The sequence below is a fragment of the Epinephelus lanceolatus genome, chromosome 12 (genome assembly GCF_041903045.1).
Source record: "Epinephelus lanceolatus isolate andai-2023 chromosome 12, ASM4190304v1, whole genome shotgun sequence".
NCBI lineage: Eukaryota > Metazoa > Chordata > Actinopteri > Perciformes > Serranidae > Epinephelus > Epinephelus lanceolatus.
In genome coordinates this window covers 4,117,660-4,135,166 of record NC_135745.1, presented here as the reverse complement: position 1 = coordinate 4,135,166, position 17,507 = coordinate 4,117,660, and the positions used below count along the sequence as shown (strand labels likewise).

The following is a 17,507-nucleotide window of genomic DNA, read 5'->3' as shown; positions in this document are numbered from 1 at the left end:
CCCTTGTAGGAGCAATACCTTTGTTTGCACGTGTAATAAATTTAGGGGCAGCACCCTCAACTAAGCGACTAATCAAATTAATAACTCCGAAAACCAATTATTAATTCGTCAGTACACTTATCAATAATGAATCAATCTCACTACCTGGGTTATGAATTCTCTATACAGTGATCTTAGTTCCTGCTCAAAAGAAATATCCACAGACAACGACTTGGCGATAAATGAAGATTTATTTAGGGCTAAATGTTTTAACAACTAAGTAAATGAATAGTAAATGAGGATGATATGAAATAACACAAAATCAACAGTATGTATAAATGGATTAAGGCAAGAGGTAACTCTTTTGTCAGTTATTCAGTTTAGCGATAGTGAGAGAGTATGTGACTATAGATAAACTGGGGACGCAGGGATGTGCAAAACCATTTACCTAACGAAACCTAAATTAACATCAGAATAACTAAGACTCGGGCTGCACGGTGGTGTGGTGGTTAGCACTGTCGCCTCACAGCAAGAGGGTTGCCGGTTCGATCCCGGGTGTGGGAGCCCTTCTGTGCGGAGTTTGCATGTTCTCCCCGTGTCACTCCGGCTTCCTCCCACAGTGCAAAGACATGCAGATTGGGGATTTCAAATAAACACAAGAAGTTTGTGCTCTAGAGAAAGGATCAACACTCAGTGAAAAACCTAAGCCCTATGATAAGAAAAACCTAAGCCCTATGATAAGCTAATATGGCAAGGCTTAACTATACAAACCAATGAGCAGTGATAACTAGCATGTCTTTGGGGTCATCGGGTGGGAACCTCCTTTCACCAGTGTTTCGTCTAGTTGGTCCCACGACACCTCCAGGAGGCTAGACAGTGATCTCTAGCGTCCCAGAGACACTCCCCTAATGCCAGGTCACTGCTCTCCTCCCTGCACCAACCCAATAACCTCCTTTACCTTACTTACGCATGGCTTTCTCAGCCCAAACAGCACTGCCACCTTCAACCAAACCCAGGCTCCATACATGCGAGCTCTAGGTAGAAGCAGGGCTGATACTACCTTTCCTAGCACATTCACCACACTCTATTTCACACGCTACATAGCATAACTACAATATAAGCTAAAGTTAAAGGAGCTAAATGAACTTACAGGATCAGCAAGCACACTCACCTTGCCGCATGGCCTCAAACAAAATGGATTCAAATAGGCCACTACCACACTTAAATACTTCCTCTTCCTGGATTTCCTCCTGAGAGGAAGTGGATCTCTCCACTTGATCTCAAGGAGTTATGTGCCCTGTTTAGTAGTTCCCCCTGCTGGCCCCCAACTGACATTACTTCTTCTCTTATAGATAAACTGGCTACATTTAATTGCTACATCTGACATTTCCCTCACTGTCTTCCTCAAACTCTGTCCCCGCACTCCGAGTTCCCCCAGGAGCGAGACAGCTGATCTTGCTATGAATCCCCTACACCCCACTTCCACTGGACAAATCCTAGTCTTCCATCCTCGCCGTTCAATTAGGGATTAGGTTAATTGATAAGTCTAAATTGTCCATAGGTGTGGATGTGAGCGTGAATGGTTGTTTGTCTCTATGTGTCAGCCCTGCGATAGTCTGGCGACCTGTCCAGGGTGTACCCTGCCTCTCGCCCGATGTCAGCTGGGATAGGCTCCAGCACCCCCGCGACCCTCAAGAGGATGAAGCGGTTAGAAGATGAATGAATGAATAACTAAGTCCTCTATCAACTCTTATCACTACACAGCGACTGTCACTTTGCGGCTCCCAGGCTTCCCAGCAGAACGAAGCCAGCTGTAACACAGTGGTGGAGGGGCGGTTGAGCCTGACTGCAACGTCCTTCAGGTGGCCCTCAAACATCGGTTCTCTTAGGCTGCAGAAAGTCTCTTGATTTGGCAAAGAAACCACTGCTTTGCGGACACTTTGATAGGTGTCTGGCAGCACTGGATCCGATGAATCTTTGATGGAGTTGCAGGTCAAATAGTAGCTCATCTGTTTAGCTGTGGCTACTCGCTTATAATGAGGTTGAAAACAATCTCATTGGCCATTCGATATTATTATCAAATTTATTATTAATGTGTATAAAAAATGTTGCAATCGGCTGGCTTTGTTGCTTCAGGTATAATGTTACTTAAGGCACAGACAAAAAGAAAGAAAACTCAGGACAGACAAGACAATCCTGGACATGCCGAGCAAAACTTAAAAGTTTTAAATAATTTCGATCGTAAGAAAAGAAAGGGCTACGCAGGAACCAAGTTTAAGAGTGTAACAGGTTAAGACATAAAGAGTATAACTAGAAGGAGGGACGGCAAAAGAAAGGAAAAAAATAAAAGTAAAATAAAGTAAAGGAACAAAATAATGAGGGAAGAAAGTAGTAACAGGAAAGGAAAGAAAAGAAAAGGAGATGCGCCGAGCTCAATAGTTTTATCTGACCAGGTTGAGTGGGCTTGTTTGAGGCAAGGCAGGTCTCTTAGTTTAGACATTACTTTATGTCGGAGGAAACTTAATGAACTTTATTTTGTGAGATTATATACTTTAACATGTTACAGGCGATAGACACATACTCTTCCCATTATGGTCAAAATTGGCTCTTAACATCAAATTAGGTTTAATATGATTATTATACCGCATATATCAGCAGAACACAAGTATAAATGTTTCATGCACAAACAACCCTAGTCTGCAGTTACTTGAACATTCTAAATGAGAAAGCACATATTGATAAAGACAAGTTGATTAATCAATCCAACTATATTTTAACTCGAAATATAATATGGGATTCCTTACGGGAACCCTTCTTAACTACCATCACAAGATGGCAGTATGACTTCATGTTAAATGAGGGATTAAACACATGAAATTATAACTCACTCATACTATGACCTACAAGAGTGGGAAAAAAATCATTCAACTAACAAAAAAGGATTATGCACAGTTACAATGTTAGAACATGGATAAAATGTATAGTTTTACTTTCAAGAGACATTTCAAGTTGGTTACAAGAGGAACTTAGTCTCCGCTGCTCAAGAATACTGAATTTACGACTCACACATCTGTTTTTCTTATCTCATCTTCACCCGGGTGCGAACAAGATGGGGTAGCACCCATAGATGTGACAAAAAGGGGAGAGGATGTGGTGAACTTAAAAGCATAGTTAATGACCCTGGTCTGGCAGTTAATCTGGCTGAGTTGTCAAACGCTGGATTTTCCCAGGATGTTAATTAGAAACTTGGGATCTCAAGGGTTTCCAGTTGACACCTTTACCACCCTTGGTGTTAGGATGAAGGTGAAAGAGTTCATCAACTTTGGGGTGAAACGGCCAAAGCAATAAACATTTGACCCTCAGAGTGGCCCATCTCATTCTGTCCATTTACTTACAATCTAGGTTCTGGAGGAGTTTAGAAGGCTGTTGTCCCTACACCCTAGTGCTTAATTTTGTTTTTGACATGCCTCCCCCTTTTTGCCCCACCTCCTCATAGGTAAAGACCAGTCCCTAAGTTAGTGATACACCTAGACATACTGTAGACAGAGTGTTTTGGGACACTGAATTGGTACATTGTATTTATACACAGTATTCCATAGGTTTATTTGCAGTGTTCTAGTAAAGTAACTTGTTTTGTGATAATGTGATGTGTGATGTGACAGAAAATAATGTGACAGTGTTTAGGACAGTAAACTGTTTTCTCTGTTTCAGAGAACTGCGCTATCTGTGGAATATTCCGCATCTCTGCCCACTGCCTCACTTGCCTCCAGGGACTCTGCTCAGAATGTGACAAACTGTACCACTCCTACCCTGAGAGGGCCAACCACCGTCGAACAGCTGTATCATCATCATCATCATCATATTCATCATCATCATCCCAAAACAGGAACAGTCACAGGTCAGGCAATATAAAACGGGAATACTCTGATCCACGCGCAGTGCTGGATCATACTACTTGTCAGTCAACATCAATAACAGTTCACTCCAGGATGCGCTGAGCAATGTAACTTGTAAATGTGGAGTCAGCCATTCTGGAGAAAGATTTTTGATGTATGAACACCTCTCTCTCACTCCCACTGCCTTTCTCTTTATAAGTCCATGGTCTTTCCCCTGTCCTGTGCATGAGCACAATGTGATAGTATTATGTGACTCAGTCCGAGCCACGTTGTTGGTGTCTCATTTACAGAGCCAGGGCTGTGTATGAACAATAGCAGACTATGAGGAGATGTCCAGTGAATTTCACAAAAATTGTATTGGATTAGAATCTCTGACTGCTCCTTTCACTAACAGGTGTCAGCAGGTATCAGCAGGTGTATATGTCAGCACTGCTCATATTTTTTTCCGAATAATGATTGGCTGATGGAGCTGCCAAGACTGTGCTTCTATTTAGGGTTTTCGTTGCCCTAAACAAGCTCAACCAATCAAATTCTGCAGGTTACAGACAGTCAGGGCTATGTTCAAAGTTAAAGCAAAGTGAATCTCTTAACAGGTGTGAATGTAGAATCTGCAACAGGAGAAGATTTTGGTATCTGAAGTGTTCTGGTGTCTGTTAGTAGTCCTAGTAGAATTGACCAATCACATTTGAGCAGGCCTTGATTGCCTGCAGGTAAACAGTCTGTGGGGAGCAAAATAGGTGGAACACAATTGCCAAAATGCAATCTCGTAGTCCATCTGCTGTCGTCTCATGACGATGCAGCTTTCCATTAGCTTTGTTTTAATTTATCTGTATTCATATGCAGATTGCTGTTTAGAGATTAGTTATCTTTCAACTCCAATTCCAGTCTTGTGTCTCAAGTTGCTTATTGGAGTGTAAACAATGACTGGTGAACAAAAGAGGCAGTTGTGGCTCAGATATCTGCTGGCTATCTGCTGTTGCTCTCAGTGGCTAAATTGTGGTTAGACTGCTAGCTGATGGGTTCCAAGATTGCAGCAATGTCTAGTGACAGTTTGGACATAGTGGACGTACAGTAAGTGTGTTGGAACTGAGTGCTAGTATGACTATGATAAGTGTGTGGACAAAATCACCATATATAGATGTATATTCAGCCTACAAACTCATCTAACAGAATAACAGTCCCTCTCCCCCTGTTTCAGCTCTTCCACGTGGTGTTGCCTCCACTGCACTAAATTCAACTCAGTCCATAATGTGCTATGTGAGGAGTGTGAGCGCCCTCGCTTGGAACTGATCAGCTCGAAAGCAGATGAATCTCAGCCTGCCACCATCACTGGTTTGTGTTGTCTCTTGGTACATCTCACAGCTCCACATCCCCATCAGTCCACTATCCAATCCCACTTCCTGTATTCTACTACTTTCTAGTTTCCTCTGTGATTAAGAAACTGACTTAAAAGCAAATAAGTCCAAGACATATGCCATTCACTTACTACTTCTGCTGTCACATTGGAGAAAGTTGTTAGGCTTGTTGAGTAGAAATAATTCATTATGTATTAATTAAATGATGGATTAAATTCAGTATATCATGACGATTTCAGTGTTGTTTGTAATATAAATTTTGGCAGTAATTCCTGATTAGAACATTTAATGTGTATTGGTACTACTTTTATTTTAGGCCCAATTGCAGTCTCAACCATCAGTATATGTGTGAAAATGGGCCCCTTGGAGCGCTTTTTTGTTCAGACTCTAGGGGCTTCCTCCTATCACTCTCATGAAAGGCTATATCCACACTAATACATTTTCTTTTTAAAACACATACACCCAGTGTCCACACTACTCTGACATACTACTGGAACCCAGTCTTACTGGTCTTACTTATCATCATTTGTGCAGTATTTTCTGTAACTAAGCAACCAACCGCAGCGAAGACAATCTGCTTCTTGTTTATATTGGTATGTGCATGCCCAGTGTATGTGAATGGTCATGGGATATACGTTTTAAGGCATGTTAGTATGGAAGGAGATCGTCTTTGTTTTATAATGAAAATGTATCATTGTGGATGTAGCTGCAGGCTTTTACTGTGAAACACCTGCAGGAAATGTTGAGTTTTATTAACAGCAAATTGAAATCAAGAAGGAATGACAAAGTGCCTGCTCTATGGGCCCAATGGTGCAGACAGCGCTGATCATCCGGGTAATTTGCAGAATTCTGCAGAAACAAAGTTTTTTATGGTTTCATACACCACTGAGCAACTGTCATATGAATTAATAGGTCATACCCTCATTGCTGTATTTATTTAGGAGTGCAAGAAATGCCCCCCCACAGCCATGGTACTTTTAAATAAAGTTGAGGACCTGATTGTTGCTGATAATAATGCGAGTGGCATGAAGTGACATTTGTGTGTATTTGTGTGTGTGTGTGTGTTAATGTGTTCCTCTTAGAGTGGCAGTGTAAGAGCTGCACCATGGTGAATGTAGCCAGCAGCATTTTGTGTGAAGTGTGTGAAAGACCTCGTTTGGCCACACGACCTCCGGTGACCCCGTCACACCCACCCATCACCCCCCCCAGACCACCAGCACCAGTACTGGGCATGCCCGGTGATCCTGACAGCCAGGTCAGTTAACTGTGTGTGTGTGTGTGTGTGTGTGTGTGTGTGCGTGTGTGTGTGTGCGCGCACGCTCGGGCTTGTTTGTTGCCATGCTAAAGGTATGGCTTTTTCTGTAGCACAAGATTTACAGTCATGGTTTAAACTGTTTCATCAGATATTGGATAGCTTGTTTTGCAATTTGGTAAAACATCCATGTCAACCAGAGCATGTGAGCGGAGCGGACCGGGTGAAAATTTCCACTCCTTGCTCGCAGACCTGTCACTTTGCGCCGCTCGTCCGCTCCGCTTGGTTCTGCGCATTCTTTGCTCCGCTCCGGTCCACTCCGTCATAAATTTTATCCCGCTCCACTCGCTCACCTCTCCGCTTAAAAAAAACTGCGTCGTACTACCCTAACCTGTAGTGTGGGTGTGCGCAGGTGCAATGATGCATTCTGGGTGGGGCATGAGCGACTGGAGCGAAATTGGAGCGAGAGATAAGGCTCTGCTCCACCTTTTAAAAAAAATAGCCGCTCGTCGCTCAACACAAAATCCTTCCCCTTAGTTCCGCTCCAGCTCCGCTCCGCTCACATGCTCTGATATCAACACATTCTCACTCCGACTTTCTCACATATCAACATTTGGTCATGGACTTTCCACGCTGACATATGACATGCAGGGTACCCAGGGTGCGTTGCATCGTTGATGTTCTGGGACGCCGTGTCAACTTCAGCCTGTTACACGTATTGTCTGTTTTCAAAATACACTTCTGTTGTCACAGGAACTGTACAGTTTGCATATGGTCTCTTTCAAAATAAATGTACAACGTTGGTACAACACCACGAATTGCCGTTTTTTTATCTCAAAAACGGTCACACGTGGTTATGTTTAGCCAACACACATGAGGTTGGGTTTAGGCAACAAAAGCACATAGTTGAGTTTAGGAAAAAAGAACTGGGTTTGGCTTTACAATCTCCCGGGAAGCAAACACCGGCCTCCCGGGTAAAAGTCAGTGGCTGTTGGATCCATCCACCACCACTTCTGCCTGCCCTACTCAGACTTTTCACCCCTTAACTTATGATGTTGTCCAGCCACATTTCCCCCCTGACGTTACACAATAACAGTGATGAGCTGCGTATCATGCCGATGTGAAAGGATGACTTTTCATCAGTGTCTGACGCTGGAAGGAGGAGGTTGGCATCGGCAGAGCCGAGTGTGATGATAGAGGAGCTCAGACAGGAAATCAAAACGCTTCGCCTGTCTCCCGCTGAGGCCGTGCTCTTGGGGCCTGGTGGGGGGGCCTCTTGCTCGCCTCCCTGATGCCCCGGTCTGGCCTCACCCCTCAATGCAATATATATTATCAATTATAATTCTTATGAAGGTCATTATCATGATATATTGGTTTATATTATGTTATGTTATGCATTGTATTATATCATAGTGTATTATTATATTATATCATATCATATCATGTTATATTTTATTATATTCTGTTGTATTATCGTGTTATATTACAGCATAATGTGTTATATTAGGTCGTAATATATTATTTTAGCTTACATTATTATGTTACATTATATTAGGTTAAATTATATTACACTATATTATATGAAAATATGCCGTATTGTATTGCATGTATGTGTGTATATATATATATATATATATATATACAGTACAGGCCAAAAGTTTGGACACACCTTCTCATTCAATGCGTTTTCTTTATTTTCATGACTATTTACATTGTAGATTCTCACTGAAGGCATCAAAACTATGAATGAACACATGTGGAGTTATGTACTTAACAAAAAAAGGTGAAATAACTGAAAACATGTTTTATATTCTAGTTTCTTCAAAATAGCCACCCTTTGCTCTGATTACTGCTTTGCACACTCTTGGCATTCTCTCCATGAGCTTCAAGAGGTAGTCACCTGAAATGGTTTTCCAACAGTCTTGAAGGAGTTCCCAGAGGTGTTTAGCACTTGTTGGCCCCTTTGCCTTCACTCTGCGGTCCAGCTCACCCCAAACCATCTCGATTGGGTTCAGGTCCGGTGACTGTGGAGGCCAGGTCATCTGCCGCAGCACTCCATCACTCTCCTTCTTGGTCAAATAGCCCTTACACAGCCTGGAGGTGTGTTTGGGGTCATTGTCCTGTTGAAAAATAAATGATCGTCCAACTAAACGCAAACCGGATGGGATGGCATGTCGCTGCAGGATGCTGTGGTAGCCATGCTGGTTCAGTGTGCCTTCAATTTTGAATAAATCCCCAACAGTGTCACCAGCAAAACACCCCCACACCATCACACCTCCTCCTCCATGCTTCACAGTGGGAACCAGGCATGTGGAATCCATCCGTTCACCTTTTCTACGTCTCACAAAGACACGGCGGTTGGAACCAAAGATCTCAAATTTGGACTCATCAGACCAAAGCACAGATTTCCACTGGTCTAATGTCCATTCCTTGTGTTTCTTGGCCCAAACAAATCTCTTCTGCTTGTTGCCTCTCCTTAGCAGTGGTTTCCTAGCAGCTATTTGACCATGAAGGCCTGATTCACGCAGTCTTCTCTTAACAGTTGTTCTAGAGATGGGTCTGCTGCTAGAACTCTGTGTGGCATTCATCTGGTCTCTGATCTGAGCTGCTGTTAACTTGCGATTTCTGAGGCTGGTGACTCGGATGAACTTATCCTCAGAAGCAGAGGTGACTCTTGGTCTTCCTTTCCTGGGTCGGTCCTCATGTGTGCCAGTTTCGTTGTAGCGCTTGATGGTTTTTGCGACTCCACTTGGGGACACATTTAAAGTTTTTGCAATTTTCCGGACTGACTGACCTTCATTTCTTAAAGTAATGATGGCCACTGGTTTTTCTTTAGTTAGCTGATTGGTTCTTGCCATAATATGAATTTTAACAGTTGTCCAATAGGGCTGTCGGCTGTGTATTAACCTTCTGCACAACACAACTGATGGTCCCAACCCCATTGATAAAGCAAGAAATTCCACTAATTAACCCTGATAAGACACACCTGTGAAGTGGAAAACCATTTCAGGTGACTACCTCTTGAAGCTCATGGAGAGAATGCCAAGAGTGTGCAAAGCAGTAATCAGAGCAAAGAGTGGCTATTTTGAAGAAACTAGAATATAAAACATGTTTTCAGTTATTTCACCTTTTTTTGTTAAGTACATAACTCCACATGTGTTCATTCATAGTTTTGATGCCTTCAGTGAGAATCTACAATGTAAATAGTCATGAAAATAAAGAAAACGCATTGAATGAGAAGGTGTGTCCAAACTTTTGGCCTGTACTGTATATATATATATATATATACATACATATATTTACACAGCTGACCAATCACAATGGAGGGATGGGATAAATACCACAAAGACCAATCCTTGGCCACATCCTAAATGTAAAAGTGTTCAACAGCAACAATGGAGGAAAATTTAGGACTGCTGGCCACCCACACCGACAGGCGCGTCCTCTTTGCTACAGCCTTCCCTTCATCCAGAACAAGAACTGTGCCTCGTACCCACATTTTTACTTCCACGGATATTCTGTAGCCTACAACCAGATACAAGCTCTGGCACTCCCAGCTTGGCATTTTCAGAGGAGTTCCTGGCATTTACAGCTGGAAAAAAACTCTTTGATGAACACATGGCCAGTGGTGTAGTGGTAGTTGATGAGACAGGTGTACTACTGGGTAGATGGGTATGAGGAGGAAGGGTATACTCTCCTATATATTAAAATGCTTTTCTGGCTGATAAGCAGGTATACTGTTAATGACAAGAAAAAGAGGTGAGTAAACTCTGTATACCTGTTTATACCCTCCACTACACCACTGTGATCAGCCTTATGAAAATAACAACAATGTTCAATCAACCAATCGATCAGAAAGTGTCAGCTTTTATGCATACACAAGACTGAACGCATGATCCCCTTTAGGCGTAGATAATAATGTTATGAATTTTTATACTTCGTGACACTCTCTCTCTCTCTCTCTCTCTCTCTCTCTCTCTCTGTTTACTCTCTTTGTCTCTGCCCAGTGGGTTTGCCAGTTCTGTACCTATCTGAACTACTCTCCTGCCACAGTGTGTGAGATGTGTGACCTAGCTCGTCCAGAACCCGCACCTCTGCCTGTGAAGCTCCGCCCCCCCTCCCCTGTCAGACGGGTCCCTGCCCTGCCAATCAAACCCAAAGAGCCTGCTCCTGAAGACCTGGACTCCTGGAGGCAGAGGCTGATGAAGGAGGAGGGACTGAAGCTGATTCAGCTGATCAGAGCAAGTTGCCTTCATCACCTACCACTGATCTTGGATCTAGACAATATTTTGTCCCTGTATTCTAGTGTATCTGTCCTTTGTGTCTGTGACAGGATGGGGAGAAGAAAGGAGTGAGTCCAGAGGAGGTGTACACGAGTATGAGGGTAGCAGGAGACAGCAGCATCCTGCCATGCAAGTGGTTAAAGACTGAGCTTCCTCTGCTGTTAGACCAGATCAGGATGCTGGTGGGAACATCTTCCCTTAAGTCTGTTTCTGACAGCACCATAACAGAGTGCAGAGTCAGTATGCTTCTCTCAGTACAATTAAAGTCCTGTAAATTCTGACAAAACACACCTTTATGTTTCTCTGACTGTAACTGTCAGGAGTGTTTTCTGTTAATTAAAAGGTTATTGACTTTCCTCTAACACAGAGCAGGACATGTGAAGCTCCTGCTGAGGATGCTGAAGAAACTGAAAGTATTGTCCAGTTGTCCAGAGCAGAGGCCAAGCAGGCCTGGCTGACAGCAGGGGGTGACACTGAGAGAGCTGCCAGACAAGCGCTGAGAGACAGAGTCGCCAAGGTGACATATACAGCATTTCTCCATAATGTTCAGAGATGCACAATAATATTCTGTTAGCCTTCATTTTGTCTACACTCTCAGAAATCAAGGTACTAAGTAGAACCACTAAATGTAAATGGTAAATGGACTTGCATTTGTATACTTCCTGTCTAGTCTTCTAACTACTCAAAGCGCTTTTTACACTACAAGTCACATTTTTTAACCGGTTCAGTAACCAGAGCTAGTCTGATGGAGAAGGGGTGAGAGAGGTTCTGCAGAGAACTATTCTATGGTGTTGTGGTTCCATCCAAGACCATCTCTGGGGATTCTCTCCAGAATCTTTCCACCTTCTAAGGGTGCTAACAAAAACCCACCCAGGGGAGAACCTGAAAATAGTAATTGATTACACTACCTGTAGTTCTTTCTCACTTTTTGTGGTTATTGTTGACCAGGTTAGCCTGGGGCTAAGGGGACCTCATCCAGCTGCCTTCAGCTGAAGTTCTTAAAGGGCTGGGGCTGATGTGTTCCAGTGCAACCAACAACACTCATGGTTCACAATCAGGTTTTTGGGGTTGGATTTTTCATGAAATCACTGCGAATACAGACTTTATTATTTAAATGGTACAGTAGGGTTGGGAGCTGAAACGTGGTTCCCAAATGGAGTCATCAAAATCAAAGTACCAGGTACCCTAAAAATGCAGCATTGTATAGCACCAAATGATGGCAAATATGAGTTAAATGAATTGATTGAGAGGATTCCAGATACATTGATATTTGATAATTTAGGGTGAGGCTCCTAAAATTCATGCTTTCAACAGAAGGGGTTCTTGATGAAGTCTTTAAGCTGAAAACACACCGTCACGCGGCGCGTTTAGTGGCAGGCATCAAGTGGCGCCTCAAGCACACACTGGACGTGTCGTGCTACAACTAATCAACAGATGACCACGCAAAGATTTTACTACTTTTACTGAGAGATCTGTACCTCTTCCACCTCTGCATTAGCTCAAAAACATGTGTGGACACACTAATTAAACTTGATTTCTCACCTGAAGAGCCGATCTCCAGAGCTATGACTCACCCAGCAATATCTTTTTGGCCATTATCTTTGTAATGACGGGAATGTGGTTCGTATAGCTCGAGATATTACTCAACCTTAACAATGAGTTTTTCCTTATCAATTCTTCATCACATGCGAGACAGCAACAGCAACAGGGTTCTTTTTATTCATCAGTGGTAAGGAGAGGAGTCAAGCTGCCATAGGAGCAGAGAAAAAGAGCTGCTGCTGGAGCTGGTATGCACAAGCAAAGTGTGAGTCAGGGAAAATGTTTAAGAAATGTGAAATTTTTTTTTAATTCTGGGCAACAAGGCTGGAAATAGGGGAGGGCATGAGGTGCCATGCCGATGCGTCTTCAAAAAGAGGTTCTTGAGAAGCAAATGGGTCTCGGTAGAACCTCAGTCCTTCATGATGAACCCATTTGGAAATCAGACTTCTATGAGTGTGCAGAGATGATAGATGATATCATTCTTTCTTCACCCCACCCTTTCAGGTAAAGGAGCTGTATTCACTGGGCTTCAGTGATGAGACTCGCTGTCATGAGGTTTTGAGGCAGAGTGGTGGTGAGGTGAGAGGGGCCCTAGCCCTACTGCAGCGGCCCCTCCTGGAGCCCTTCCACAAGCGCATTTGGAGTGACAAGCCTGAGCCTCCTGTAGACATCCATCACCCTGACAAACAGGTGAGAGCAAGCAGATACATCAGGCCTGGATCTACTCACAGCTTACAATACTCAGATAATTGCATTCTGTTATGAGTCTGCTGTTTTTTGATATTTATGAACTCTCTTTACTGGCTCGTCTTGCCCCTTCATCATGTCATGATAATGCAAAAGAGTTCTCCACATAGAAAAGAATATAATACTTTACTGCTGTCAACACAGTCGATAGGAATTTGCCTCAGTGAAGCTCTTAAAAAAGACAGAAAGACACTCATAAGTTTATAAAATATGTAAAATAAGACAAGCAAAGACAGTTATCAAAGTTTAGATTTGAAACATACCTAATGTGATTAAGATCAAGTCAAGTCCTGAGGTGCTTTGTGCTACTACATTCATTTTAGAGTGCTTGTTGCTTTGTGCAGCTACCTACCTATTTTTAAAGTGCTTCTTGGCTACAAGTGTCTGTGCATCAGAGTTCAAGTATTGAACAGCCTCAGGATATGTGCTGTTACTGAGAAGAGATGTCCTACATATGAAACTCTGGAATCTCCTTCCAGAGGGGAGGAATTTAGAAGGAGCTAGTAGGATGAGAGGAGTCAACCATCACTGCTGCCGTGTCTTACACCTGATACATGTAGCATATATGGAGGAGATGGAGTAAGGTCACAGCAATGGGTCTTATTCATGAAACATGAACGGAACAAATTTGTGTTTAAACTGTTTGCAGAAGGAAATTTACATGTATTTCGACATTAATCAATATGTTAGTAGCTCCGATCTTTTTGTAGGTACTAACAAAATCTACACCTGCTTCTGACTGCTCGTAGTGCTTGTGTAAATAAGGAATGCACATAAATATTTCTTGTACTTATTAGAAATAACAATTTTAATTTGTATTGTGTTCTGTTATGTTCACAATACAAAGATCCCTTTGAAACATATAAGTTAAACATGACAAAGCATTAGAAATATAACACATTTAGCTAAATTGGCAATTATCAGATTTAAGCTTCAGATTAGGTTTCTTCTATGGTTATTTAAATTGACTTAATACATGTGTTTTCTACATTTCTGGTATCCCATTCCCACTTGATTCAATCAAGAGAGAGAACTCCACAAATATATCATCTGTTTGAGTGGTGAAACTGTGAGAGGCACGCTTCTGACCAAACACTAAGCTATCAGTGATGGCTGTCAGAATGTGTGATGATTTAACACTTAATATAACACAAACATCACCTAACCTTTGTTTTGTTTGTTTATCAGGTTTCATATCAAACCATTTTCGTTTAACTTTTTGGATGGTTCTTACAACAGAGGACACGATATCTGTCCCTGTCACACCACTACTAACAGAAGAAAACATTTTATTTTTTGTTTCTCAACTCCACTTCACCTAAACTCACTTCCTGTCTTTTGTTCTCAGGTTGACAGGATGCACCTATCCATAGTAATTATCACCCCCATAAATGGTGGTCACTGGCTATTCATGTATGCAATGTATGCTAATTGCTAGCAGGATGCCCCCCCCCCAATTAAGGTCCCGTTTTCAACTGAAAACTGCATTTTGGGTGCCTGAAAACGCAGCGTTTTGAAAACGGGTTCCAGAGTGCAATTTTTTGGAAATGGCCCCGTCTCCGTTGTCATGTAAATTTGCAATATGCAGTCCCTCTGAAAATGGAGACTTTTCGCACATGTGCATTACGGCTCCAGTCACTAGGCATGCGCAAGAAAGTCGACCATCACAACAACAATGCCAAGCTCTGTTTGTGCTACTCACCCTGTTGATTTTATCAACGCTTCTCCAGCAAAGTGTAGATCTACTGTGGCAACTCCACCTTGTCGCGGTCCTCTCCGCTCTTCTCACACCCACTTGAGCACCCATTCTGGGATACACAGTGTCGGCCTGCCCGGTCTGACCTCCGCAGCCCTCCCTGAACGGATGCTCAAGTGTGGGTGAGAGGAGCAGAGAGGACCGCTGAGGTCAGGCCGGGCGGGCCGACACTGTGTATCCCAGAATGGGTGCTCAAGTGTGGGTGAGAGGAGCGGAAAAGACCACGGAGGTCAGGCCAGGCGGGCCGACACTGTGTATCCCAGAACGGGTGTTTAGGTGTGGGTGAGAGGCAGTGGTAATGTATAGTTACCTGGGCTTCACCTACGCATTACTGCCCAACACTGATTATAACTATTTAATAAGAAAGTAGTATTTGGATATAGCAAAAAAATTAAAATAAACTTCAGGTTGCAGCCTCCGCTCGGAAAATTAAACGGTCCTAAAACTGCAGTCCTGAAACTGCAGCCTCCGGTACTGCAGCTTTACCTTACTCGATTTTGTGGCTCCATGTGAACGGAGATCGTTTCAATAATGTCGTCATATAAACGTGGAAGTTTTCTAAAACGCAAATTCCAAATGATTTAGTGAATTCAGCTGAGTTGGCCAAAAACACAAAGAAGTCTGAGGAACCATAAACAGGAAAACACAAAAATATGCTCAGGTGTGATACAAAAAACATTTTCTGTTTTAAGAATGTGTGTCAGTCTGAAACTTCTATGATTACAGAAACATGTTGTTGAAATCAAAAAGGAGCGTTAAAGCTGTTTCCTAGAAAACCTAAAGTACAAGTCTGATTCAGAGGACGATGACTTCTCTATGTTTTACTGTTACAGGTGCACTAAGTAGTCCAAATTCCATCACCCACTGCAGGCAGCATTCCTGTTGGGCACAGACAAAATAAGATAGAGGCTGTCACTGAGTGTACACAGAGGGTTATAGTGAAAAGGCCTCCCCATGTCCCAAAAGCTCACCCATTTTATCAAGCCTCTGAAAATTAAGAAAACTTTGGCTCAAAACACATACAGTAACTACTTGAAGACGGAAGGAGATGGACTGCCTGCCATCTAGCTCCTGCTCATACAACTGTTTGTGCTTCTCAAAGTCAAGGATCCTTCCTTGGTATAGGACGGGTCCTTCCGAGGAAGGATCATAGAGAGGCTAGGCAAGAGTACTTCGTAGCATTTGGTGAACACACATTTGAGCAGGATAGTGAGTGCCCAAGTGTGTGTCATTAACCCTCTGGGGTCTGAGGCGGTTTCATATTGCAGTGAAAATTTTGGTACTCTCTAATGTTGCACAATTTGAACAAATATAAGCAGTATTTTCAGAGTCATATTACTTTTAAGGAGAACGTATTTCTGGATTATACTTAAAAAAATAAAAATATACCAGGTAGGCTAAATGAAACTTTAGTAAAAAGCAGTGACCTTACCCATCGTAACACATTTTTTGGGTCACTTGAGGTGACTCTGTTAAGTCTTAGGAATGTATGAAGCTGTGAACTGCTCCACTGATTTGGACAGTTTAATGGCTATCTAAAAATGTACTGTAAAACGTCAGTTATAAGCCTAGTTCCAATTTAATGCCCAGTTCCTTCCTAGCCCAGTGTGGCTACACATTTTGACAAATAAAGGCCTGTCTCAATTACACGCCTGGTGTGGTTGCCAAGCAGTTCATTTTTACAGAAGTTCTTTGGATGTATAAAACTAGGTTGTTGGCTACCCACTTGAGCTAATGTTAGTCAGTTGCTTTGATCACGCATACAAATATAAATGCTTAATCTTTTGTCAGTATGGAGATACTACACATTGTCAGCTCGGTTAGAGTCTCTATAATTCAGTCGTTCAGTTCATTTTACTGAGACCATGAGCACTAAAGAAAAATGCACTCAGATTTACTGGCATGGTAAATAAGAGATACAAAAATAGGTGGTGACTCCCAACTTTTCAAATTATGTGTCCATTCCTCAATTACCCTGTGAGTTATTCTTATTCCTTTAGTCTGTAAGGGTCCTCAGATCAAAGAATCAAAAGGGTTTTTCATGAAAATATATCCAAGTTGAGAGTATTGTTTTAATTGGTTAAAATGGTGTTGTGTCAGTATGCCGGGTGCCGTTATCGTAGGGTGCTGTAAAATGAGTGTCATAACTCTCTCTCTCTCTCTCTCTCTCTCTCTCTCTCTCTCTCTCTGATGTGCTGTCTCTTGGAGCTAGATCAAATTAATGATTCATAATTGATATGTTATCTAAAGCCTCATTTTTATTTAGTAATATTCATACTGGTTTAAATAAACAATTTGACTGCATTTCCCCATGTGTACTGAGCAAAAGTTTTGTGTGAAAGGAATTAAAGGCCTGTCCTATATAGATCCCAAATACAGGCCTGTTGAGTTCAGTGATTTAAGCAAATAAATGGATAGCGTCCTTGAAATTCAGCCATTTAAGGATCCTTCCTTGACACTGAGAAACACCTTGTGAGTATTGCACAGGTCTCCTTCACCTGTCAGTCACAGAACTGGCTATGAATCAGAAGCAAGTCCACTACTTGGCTCCAGGACTATGTGACAAGCTAAAAAAAAAAAAGACCAAAGGACTGTAGGTTTGAGATACCATAAATCAGACTGCTAACAGGCCAAATGTTGAAATATGTTAACTCTGTATCATAGTAAAACGTAACAAGCTAATTTTCAAGTTTCAAGCTA

At 42.3% G+C, this 17,507-nt stretch overlaps 1 protein-coding gene across 3 annotated transcripts in view; it reads left to right on the top strand.

Annotated features, from left to right (window-relative positions):
• The window catches only part of rnf31 (ring finger protein 31), a 67,715-nt gene that overhangs the window by 9,697 nt on the left and 40,511 nt on the right, over positions 1-17,507 (top strand). For all 3 annotated transcript variants that reach the window (XR_013492417.1, XM_033651515.2, XM_078172883.1), the window contains 7 exons: positions 3,691-3,877; positions 5,074-5,207; positions 6,313-6,485; positions 10,490-10,723; positions 10,816-11,001; positions 11,133-11,282; positions 12,809-12,994. Coding sequence is in view for 2 of the 3 variants with exons in the window: in XM_033651515.2 (XP_033507406.2) it covers positions 3,691-3,877; positions 5,074-5,207; positions 6,313-6,485; positions 10,490-10,723; positions 10,816-11,001; positions 11,133-11,282; positions 12,809-12,994 (1,250 nt within the window). In the remaining variant the exon portion in view is untranslated. The remainder of the gene's footprint in view (positions 1-3,690; positions 3,878-5,073; positions 5,208-6,312; positions 6,486-10,489; positions 10,724-10,815; positions 11,002-11,132; positions 11,283-12,808; positions 12,995-17,507) is intronic.